We start from the raw sequence: 8,894 nt of genomic DNA, 5'->3' as shown, positions 1-8,894 counted from the left end.
CAGGGCCCGGGGGGCGGCGGAGCGGCCCCGGGCGGGGGCAGCGCCCCCACGGCCCGGCCCCGGCCCCGGGCGGGCGGGCCTGCGGGGCGCTCGGCCCCTTTCGCTTTCGTTTCTCCGTGCGGAGCCAGCCCCTGCCCGGCACGTCCCGGCTCGGCTCGGCCATGCCGCGGTTCAGCGTGGCGGAGGCGAGGCGGTGCGGGGAGCAGTTCGTGCAGTTCCTGCGGGACACGGGCCGCGAGCAGGAGAGCCGCCGGGACGCGCTGCGCACCATCTACGGCGGCGAGTTCCGCGCCAGGTGAGCAGCGGGGCCCCCCGAGGGCTCGCCCCGTCCCCCACCGGGCCGAACGGAGCCGCGAGCGCTGCCCCGGGGGAGCGCCCGGAGCCAGAAACCCCAAAGCGCCGGGGCTCGGCTCCGGGAGCAACCGGGGCGGCTCTGCCGGGCGGCCGCTCCCCCCGGGCGCGACAGGGGCCGTTCCGGACACCGGCCCCGTGCCCCCGCGCCTCTCCGACTCCCCTCAGCCGTGCCGGGACGATCCCGGCTGCGGGGACCCTCAGCAGCTCCCCGAGCACGGCCGCGGCACCGCCGCCCGCACGCCCCCTCCTCGCCCGCTGGCCCCGGGGCAACGTCCCCGCCGTTACCCAGCGGCACAGCCGGGGCTCGGCTGGGGGCGCGCTGCGCTGCGGGAGGAGCTGCGGGGGGCACCGCAGCCGGGAGCACCCCCCCCGTCCACGTAGGTGCCCCCTGGGCAGCCCCCGCTGCCGGGGATCCGGGGACGGGGTCGCCTGTGCACCGACAGGGGCCGCAGGGGCCAGGAAGCGGTGTGGTGTCGTGGCACAGCTCGGTGCTGCAGGAGCAGCTTGCAGGGATGGAGGGTTTGCTACATCTGTGGGGCCAGTGGAAAAGCCCCGTTCCTTTTCCCTCTTCCTCTGTCCCCCAGAGCAGAGAGAATGTCTGGGGTGAGGGGCCCGGCTTCACCGCCTCCCACCCTGCAGCTCCCCAGTCCCCAGCTTTTCTCCCCCCCACTAGAAACCTTCTGTCTTTCTCTTTTATGTGCAGGACTGACACAAAGATGCCCAATTTCTCTTGCATCTTGTATGCCCTGAGGGTGACCCACCAGGCTCAGGTGCACGGGGAGTCCGTGCACTTCAAGAAGGTGAGGGAGGGCCTGGGATGGGGCCATGCAGCAGCTCCCGCAGCCCTAGGGATGGGCTCTGCAGGAGCCCCCAGCCCCCGGCAGGACCCGGGCATGCACTGAGAGCCTGTGCCCGGGGCCACGCTGATGCTCACTGCTCCTCGCAGGGGAAGAAGCGAGTGGTGGTGGCAGACCAGTATCGCAGACCCAGAACAAATGTAGAGACGTCTGCACCCGCTGCCTCAGGCCAGCAGCCCAGCTCCGGTCCGCAAGTGCCACTGAACCGTGCCAAGAAGTGGTAGGACCCCCGGCACCCTGCCCATGGCTGCCCAGGGGGACCTGGGTACCCCTGCCCCAGTCAGGGAAGCCTGACTCCACTCTTCTCATAGGGCCGAGTTCATCCGTGGGAAGCACGGGGTAGAGATCGTCTCAGAACATGACCGGGCCAACGGGCAAATCCGCTTTGATGTGACACTTGGCCAGCCCCGGACAGTCACCATCCAGGTGAAGAACCGGGGCACAGAGGCCGTGACGCTGTGTCGTTGCCAGCCTCTCCGCTGTGTGCGGGAGCTCTCCTTCCTGGACGAGCAAGGGGCGACGCAGGGCCAGCCCCTGCTGCTGCACCCAGGTACAGCCCCAGCCCCTGCTCGGTGTGCGGCCCCGGGAGGGGATGCAGGATGCCAGTCCCCAGCTCTACCCTGCTTGCAGGCAGCACGTACCCCATCCAGGTACGGTGCCTGACCAGGTACAATGGGTTCTTCCGTGCCGTGGTGGTGTTCGACTTCACCAAGGAGCCAGGCGAGTCCTTCAGCATCGGGCGCTCCGTTGCTGCCATCGCTCAGAGCCAGCTGGCCAAGGAGCTGGGGCCCTCGTCGTCCTTTGAGCCTTACCAGGCCAACCTCCAGCGCCCCGTCACGGTCATCACTGAGGAGGGTGTGCCCCCCAGCAGGTACGTGGTGGGGCTGCCTGCTGTCATCCCACATGGTGGGCCCTGGCTCTTCCCCTGGCTGGGGCAAGGCTCAGCTCATAGGGACCCGGCTTTCCAGCACCTGGGCTGTCTGTGATGGTGTTTCCTCCCCAGGAGGTGGTTGGGGACAGTGCTGGTGACTTGCCATGGCCACGGGTGGTCACAGCCCTGGCGGGAACCCAGCCTGGCTGTCCCCAAAGCACCTCTCTCTCCTCCACCCAGCTCCCTGAAAAATGAGATGGAGAAAGAAATCCCACTGAGCACCTACCCGTACCCAAAGAGCCTCAAGGAGACAATCAAGCTCGGACCCAAGACCGACCCTGCCTCCAGCTGGGCTAAGATGCAGTGAGTGCCAATGGGCAGGGGCAATGCCTCCCTGGACTGTGCATGTCCCCTCTGCTGCCCCTGCGTCCTACGGGGCCACATGGGGCACGGTGACGTCCCCTGCACTGGCCCCCAGGTCACTGCTGGAGGCACCGCTGCAGGCTGAGAACTACCAGCAGAAGTTCCAGCTGCTGCTGCACCTGGAGGAGATCCAGATGGAGGTGGACATCCGCCGCTACGACATGCAGGAGGTGACCATGGTGCAGGAAAGGTCACTGCTGGTTCTCAACGTGAGTAGGGATAGCTGCTGCAGCAGGAGGGGTCCGCCTGGCCAGGCAGCCCCAGGGGCTCGGGGTGGCCCTGGCAGCACGCTGGCATCACGCTGGCCGTTTGGTGCAGGTGCCTGGCGTGGCTGAGAACCGCCCATCCGTGCTGAGGGGTGACCACCTCTTTGTCAGCCTGAGCAGCGAGCGGGACAGCTCGCCGCTCACCCAGTACAAGGGCTACGTGCATGACGTGGAGCTGGAGAAGGTCAGGCTGGGCTTCTCCTCCAAGTGAGTGGTGTCTGTTCCCAGCTGGGCTGGCGGGGCCCCGGCAGCCCTGCTCGGCACCAAAGGCCGGGCGTGGGTGGGGAAGGGCAGGAGAGGCCGTGGGGCAGCATCCCCTGAGCCCGGCTCAAACTGCTCCTTCCAGGCTAATGAAGAAGTTTGTGAATCAGCTGAAGTTCGACGTGACCTTCACCTTCAGCCGCCTGCCGCTGCAAGTCCAGCACCGGGCTGCAGCCCTGTCCATGCAGCAGGGTTTGGCCAGCCTCCTCTTCCCCTCTGCCTCCTGCAATAGGTCTCTCTTCACGGGCAACTACCAGCCCCGGTGAGTCCCTGTGCCTGGGGCCAGCTGCCCCATGGGGACAGGATGGGACGGGACGGGGGAATGGGGACCCAACACGCTCAGCCTCTGCTCCCACAGCTGGTATGACCGCAAGCTGCAGACGAACGAGGAGCAGTGCAGAGCCGTGACACACATAGTGACAGGGATGTCCAGGCCGGCCCCATACCTCATCTTTGGGCCTCCTGGGACTGGCAAGACAGTCACCCTGGTGGAGGCCATCAAGCAGGTGAGTGGCCAGGACCCAGGGCCAGCTCATGGCATCGCTGCCGGCCCCGTGGGGCTCAGTGCCTTCACCCCCTCCTCCCCACCTAGGTGTGGGCGTGCTTCGGGGATGCCCGGATCTTGGCCTGTGCCCCTTCCAACAGCGCTGCTGACCTGCTGTGCCAGCGCCTCATCACAGACATCGCCCCCCGCTACATCTACAGGATCATGGCCAGCTCCAGGAGCTACCGGGAGGTGCCTACAGAAATCAGGGTAGGTCCATGCCCCTCTGCCCAGCACCCCCCGGCGTGGCCGGGCTGGCAGCCCCAAGGGAAGGGGCTCCCATCTAACCCCCTGTTCCAGCCCTGCTGTAACTGGGACGACGAGCAGGACTGCTACGTGTACCCCAGCAAGGCGTTCCTGGGGCGCTACCGGATCATCATCACCACGCTGGTGACAGCGGGAAGGTCAGAAACCTCACAGCCCCAGGGGCTGCCTTCTGCCTGGGCCATGAGGGGCTTCCCTGCTGGGGTGCAACAAGGGGGGATGCAGAAAAGCTGGGCAGCCCCGGGGAGGGTGATGGTGATGGTGAGGGGAGGAAGGCTGGTCAGGCAGGCAGAACCACTCACGCAGCCTCACGCTGCCTTTCCCCAGGCTGGCATCGGCCAACTTTCCCCCAAAGTATTTCTCCCATGTCTTCATTGATGAGTGTGGCCATGCAGTAGAGCCAGAGAGCGTGGTCGCTATTGCTGGTGAGTGCCTCCGGGGTCAGCATCATGGCCCCCAGGTTCCCCCCCTCCCTTCCCCACCCCGCACCCAGAGCTGAGCTCCCTCTGCCCAGGCCTCCTGACTGCCATGGACCAGGAGAACAATCCCAATGGGGGGCAGTTGGTGCTGGCAGGAGATCCCCAGCAGCTGGGACCTGTCCTGAGGTCACCGCTGGCCACGCAGCACGGCTTGGGTGAGTGAGGGCAGGGGCAGGAGCGATGCCGGTGCCCGAGCGGCACGGCGGGGAGCCACGGGTCTGGCTGTGCACAGGCACCTCGCTGCTGGAGAGGCTGATGCTGCACAACACACTGTACGAGAAGTCGAGCGATGGCTACAACCCGCAGTTCGTCACCAAACTGCTCTGGAACTACAGGTGGGGACAGGGCGAGCGCGGGGCTGGGACGGGGCTGCTGCAGCGCACAGCTCAGCGCAGGATGCGTGCGTGCGCCCCGCGCTCCAGCTCCTCTTCCCATGGGTGCCCCTGAGCCTCGCGGTGCCCCAGCCTGTGCAGTAGATGGGGCAAACCCATGGCCCTGGCCCCACAGTGCCCAGGGAGAGCATCGGGGCCACCCCCTGTGCACTCATCCCACCTCTCCCAGGTCCCACGAGGCCATCCTCAGGATCCCCAACGAGCTCTTCTACGACAGCGAGCTGAAGGCCTGCGAGGGTGACGAGTTTGATATTCGCAATTTCTACTGTGCCTGGGAGGAGCTTCCGAAAAAAGTAAGGGTGCACCAGGGCAGGGGCTGGGAGAAGCCCCTGAGCTTCAGCCCAGCTGACCCCAACTCTCTGTGCCCCCAGGGCTTCCCCATCATCTTCCACGGGGTCTGTGGGGAAGACCAGAGAGAAGGCAAGAGCCCCTCTTTCTTCAACACGGCTGAGATCGAGATCCTGGTCCAATACCTCAAGAAACTGCTGCAGAGCCAGGGCAAGCGGGGCTGCCCCACCATCTCGCCCAAGGAGATCGGCATCATCTCTCCCTACAGGAAGCAGGTGAGGGGCAGGCGGAAGCGGGGGGTGGCGCAGCCCCCCCACAGAGTGCTGCTGCAGCATGCTGCATGCCTCCCTGCAGGTGGAGAAAATCCAGAAAGCCATTACCACCCACGACCCCGTCCTGAAGGCACTGCCGGACATCAGGAAGCTGAAGGTACAGCCCCAGTGCAGCTCAGCCTGGGGGCGGGGGTGTTCAGCTGGGGGAGGCAGCGGTGCCCCAGCAGCCGCTCACCCCCATCTGCCCCAGGTGGGCTCCGTGGAGGAGTTCCAGGGCCAGGAGCGCCGTGTCATCCTCATCTCCACCGTGCGCAGTTGCAGCGAGTACTTCCAACTCGACCAGACCTTCAACCTGGGCTTCCTCAAGAACCCCAAGGTATGGCATCCCCTGAGCAGCCCCCTCGGCTCCCCACTGCCTGCAGACAGAGCTGCTGCAGGTGCAGGATGTGGCCCTGGAGCCCGGTACCAGGAGGTGCTGCTGCAGGGTGAAGCCCTTGCTCTTGTTCCCTTGTCCAGAGACTCAACGTGGCCATCACCAGGGCCAAGGCTCTGTTAATAGTGGTGGGCAACCCGACCATCCTCAGCAAGGACCCCTACTGGCACAGGTGAGCCTCCAGCTGCCCCCTGGTGCCGCTGCTCAGGGCCAGGGCAGGGCCTGTGGCTGTGCTCACCCCTTGCTGTGCCCGCCAGGTTCCTCAGGTACTGCAAGGAGGAGGGCGGCTACACGGGTTACCCCTATGAGGAGGAGACCCCCGAGGAGGACAGCCTCACGGCCCACCTCAGCTCTCTGCACCTCAGCACTTAGCAGTCAGGTACCCACGGGCTCCGTGCGGGCCCTCCTTCAGGAGCTCCCCACGCTCCTGACCCGTGGGGCTTCCCTGCAGGAACCCCCCCTCAGCAGGAACAGCCCAGCGGAGCTCCAGCAACCCTGACCTCACCCCTGGCTGCAGCAGCCTCCTCCTCCCCCCCACCATGACCCCTGGCACCGCCCAGGCACCCTGCACATCCCTGCGGAGCCGCGTGCGTGCTGGGCCCTGCCCGGGGTCCCTGTGGCAGGGGAGAGGTGACTGCAGCCGCCAGCTGAGAGCCTGACCCAGACCGCAGGGCAGAGACCCCCCCCCCCTTGCAGAGCGGGACCAATTTTATTTTATTTTAATCCATTTTTGATACAGCCAAAGAAAGCCAATTGCCTTTGACTGCTCTCACCTGGCCCTCAAGCTGGGTGGTGTGCAGGCACACGAACTTGTTTCCCTGAATAAACAGTTAGAGAAAACAGAGTTGGTGTCAGTCCTGGGGGGCACAAGGGGCACAGACCAAGCCCAGCCCAGGGCCAGGAAGGACAGCCTGAAGGAGGCCATGGAAGCAGCACTGCAGTTACTGAAATAACAGTTTGCATTTATTATCCCAATTACACAGTTCAGTTTACTGGTGCTAAGTCCGTAGTGATTCAGCCTCAGAGGCGGCTGGACGAGGCCCTGCCCCAGCACCGGGCCCAGGGAGTGCTTCTGGCAATGGCCTGGCCCGGCTCCTCGCAGCGCGGCTGTGCCCAGACAGGGCTGAAAGCTGCCCCGGGCAAGTGCCTATAAAACCCCAGTGGGCGCCGTCCCACACACAGGCAGGGGCAGAAGGCCGGGATCCGAGCAGACTGTGGCCACAAGTCGTGGGGGGTGGCCAGCAGCCCCCGGGCCGCGAGCCCTGCCCAGTGCATGGCACAGGCGAAACCAGGGGGATCAGTGTAAAATGGGGCAACACAGAGCTGCCCGAATGTAGCGTGCTGCCCGCAGGGAGCGGCAGGGACTGAAGGCATTGCCCCCCCCAGCAGGGCACAGGGATGCCTGCATACCTGGGGCAGCTCTCAGGAGGAGGGTCCGGGGCAGCTGCAGGCGGGACGAGCTCCGCTGCGGTGTCTGAATGCTGCTCGGGGCAGTGCCCGCCTCGCCGGCCGGCTGCTCACAGCAGCGGGCAGCCCCTGCGCTTCTTGTTCTTCCTGACCTGCAGCCCTGCGCGGGTAGCCATCTCGAAGACCTCCCGCACACCCTCCTTCGTCTTGGCCGAGCACTCGAGGTAGCCGAAGGCGTTGATGCGGTTGGCCATGTCTCTTCCCTCCTCTGGCTTCACGGGCTCCTACATGGAATCAAAAAAAGGCTTGGGAACACCACCCGACGACAGCAGCGAGAAGCACAGCGACAGCCTGTGGGGCATCCCCCCAGCACCTGGACCAGGTGCTGCAAGAGGGAACCCTGGGGGGGTGGCACGAGGAGAGGGGCCCCCAGGCCCCAGCCCCTCACACAACGCCAAGCCAGGACCCCCCGACGGCCATGTGCCCAGCCCCAGCGCATTCCCTACCTGCTTCATCTTCGCCAGCTCCCGCCGCGTGTGCTCGTCGTTCCGCAGGTCCTTCTTGTTCCCCACCAGGATGATGGGCACGTTGGGGCAGAAGTGCTTGACCTCCGGGGTCCACTTCTCCGGGATGTTCTCTGCAGGAGGCGGCGTGCAACCGCTGAGCCAAGGGGCGTCGGGGTGCGCAGCACTGCAGTCCCAGCCCAGGCTGTGCCCCTCCCCAAGCTCCCCAACCTTGTGTGTTCCCAGCATCTTCTCAGAGAGCACATAAAGCCAGGGGGTGCAATGAGGAGACCTGGCACCCCCAAACACAATAGCACGGGGTCTCACTGGAGCTCAGGGTGGCAGCAGGGGCTCAGCCAGCAGCACCCAGCTCTGCAGGACCCCAGGTTCCCCCTCTTTCCCTGGACCCTACCTAGGCTATCCGGGCTGTCGATAGAAAAGCACATGAGAATAACATCCGTGTCTGGGTATGAGAGGGGCCGCAGTCTGTCATAGTCCTCCTGTCCTGCCGTGTCCCACAGCGCCAGCTCCACCTGCGGGGCAGAGGGACATGGCTCAGCAGCTCGCAGACGCCGCAGGCAGGCTCACTGGGCCTCGAGCAGCACTTTATCTCCTTCGGCTATAACCAGGGTCCTTCTCAAACTGGGGCAGGATCAGGGTGACCCAGAAACCCAGGAGCCGCAGGGCTCCCTCCTGAGCACTGCCGGTGCAGGGAGCATCGGAGCCGCCCGAACCTCACCACGCTGCAACGCTGGATGGTGGCAGTGCGCTAGGGCACACCATCCCTAGAGCTCCTTCACCACCACTCTGCAGAGCCATGGGAACAGGGGGATGGGGCCAGCTCTGGTGCCCAGCCACAGCCCTCACCTGCTTCCCGTCGACCTCGATGTCAGCAATGTAGTTCTCGAATACCGTTGGCACATAGACCTCGGGGAACTGGTCCTTGCTGAACACGATCAGCAGGCACGTCTTCCCGCAGGCACCGTCTCCCACAATCACCAGTTTCTTCCTGATGGCTGCCATCGCTGCAGGAACAGGAGGGGACAGGTGAGCAGGGCCACAGCCACGGGCAGCCCGCACACCTGGTTCCTCCTGGCCCCGACACCCCAGGGTCTCTTGTGCAGCTGCCCCAGAGAGCGCAGGGCCGTGCACGACAGCGCACCTCGGTGTGGGCAGCTTCCAGGGCAGGGGGCAGGCAGCAGGACAGCAGCCCACAGACACTGCAGGGAGCAGTGCAGCTGGAAGCAGCCCCGCATTTACACCCAGCACTGCAAGGAGCG

General features: G+C 65.6%; 2 protein-coding genes across 2 annotated transcripts; one reads left to right on the top strand and one right to left on the bottom strand.

The window, feature by feature from the left end:
* Positions 1–93: 93 nt before the first annotated feature.
* On the top strand, positions 94–6,546 carry MOV10 (Mov10 RISC complex RNA helicase). Its single transcript, XM_035312984.1, has 21 exons — positions 94–295; positions 1,058–1,154; positions 1,301–1,431; positions 1,523–1,761; positions 1,842–2,082; positions 2,323–2,445; positions 2,561–2,714; positions 2,824–2,978; positions 3,118–3,294; positions 3,391–3,538; positions 3,625–3,786; positions 3,877–3,980; positions 4,168–4,265; positions 4,355–4,474; positions 4,552–4,654; positions 4,881–5,004; positions 5,083–5,274; positions 5,354–5,428; positions 5,522–5,647; positions 5,788–5,876; positions 5,962–6,546. The coding sequence occupies exons 1-21, from the start codon at positions 162–164 to the stop codon at positions 6,074–6,076; spliced, it is 2,907 nt and encodes a 968-aa protein (XP_035168875.1). The 5' UTR covers positions 94–161; the 3' UTR covers positions 6,077–6,546.
* A 579-nt stretch (positions 6,547–7,125) lies between these two features.
* RHOC (ras homolog family member C) lies at positions 7,126–8,674 on the bottom strand. Its single transcript, XM_035312985.1, has 4 exons — positions 8,482–8,674; positions 8,027–8,147; positions 7,618–7,748; positions 7,126–7,395 (listed from the first exon to the last, which is right to left on the bottom strand). Exons 1-4 carry the CDS (start codon positions 8,635–8,637, stop codon positions 7,222–7,224), a joined length of 582 nt encoding a protein of 193 aa, XP_035168876.1. The 5' UTR covers positions 8,638–8,674; the 3' UTR covers positions 7,126–7,221.
* Positions 8,675–8,894: the final 220 nt, after the last annotated feature.

Source organism: Oxyura jamaicensis (assembly GCF_011077185.1).
Source record: "Oxyura jamaicensis isolate SHBP4307 breed ruddy duck chromosome 26 unlocalized genomic scaffold, BPBGC_Ojam_1.0 oxy26_random_OJ71358, whole genome shotgun sequence".
Lineage (NCBI taxonomy): Eukaryota > Metazoa > Chordata > Aves > Anseriformes > Anatidae > Oxyura > Oxyura jamaicensis.
The sequence above is the reverse complement of the archived record's forward strand: the minus strand, read 5'-3'. Positions and strand labels throughout refer to the sequence as shown.

What these genes read in the sequence shown, in the direction of transcription:
- MOV10 (XM_035312984.1), top strand. Translation starts at nt 162, where the DNA reads ATGCCGCGGTTCAGCGTGGCGGAGGCGAGGCGGTGCGGGGAGCAGTTC. An exon ending in AAACTGCTCTGGAACTACAG is followed by an intron (nt 4,655 to 4,880) that starts GTGGGGACAGGG and finishes CACCTCTCCCAG; the next exon opens with GTCCCACGAGGCCATCCTCA. An exon ending in CGGACATCAGGAAGCTGAAG is followed by an intron (nt 5,429 to 5,521) that starts GTACAGCCCCAG and finishes CATCTGCCCCAG; the next exon opens with GTGGGCTCCGTGGAGGAGTT.
- RHOC (XM_035312985.1), bottom strand. Translation starts at nt 8,637, where the DNA reads ATGGCAGCCATCAGGAAGAAACTGGTGATTGTGGGAGACGGTGCCTGC. An exon ending in TCGAGGTCGACGGGAAGCAG is followed by an intron (nt 8,148 to 8,481) that starts GTGAGGGCTGTG and finishes TCTGCCCCGCAG; the next exon opens with GTGGAGCTGGCGCTGTGGGA. An exon ending in CGACAGCCCGGATAGCCTAG is followed by an intron (nt 7,749 to 8,026) that starts GTAGGGTCCAGG and finishes CGCCTCCTGCAG; the next exon opens with AGAACATCCCGGAGAAGTGG.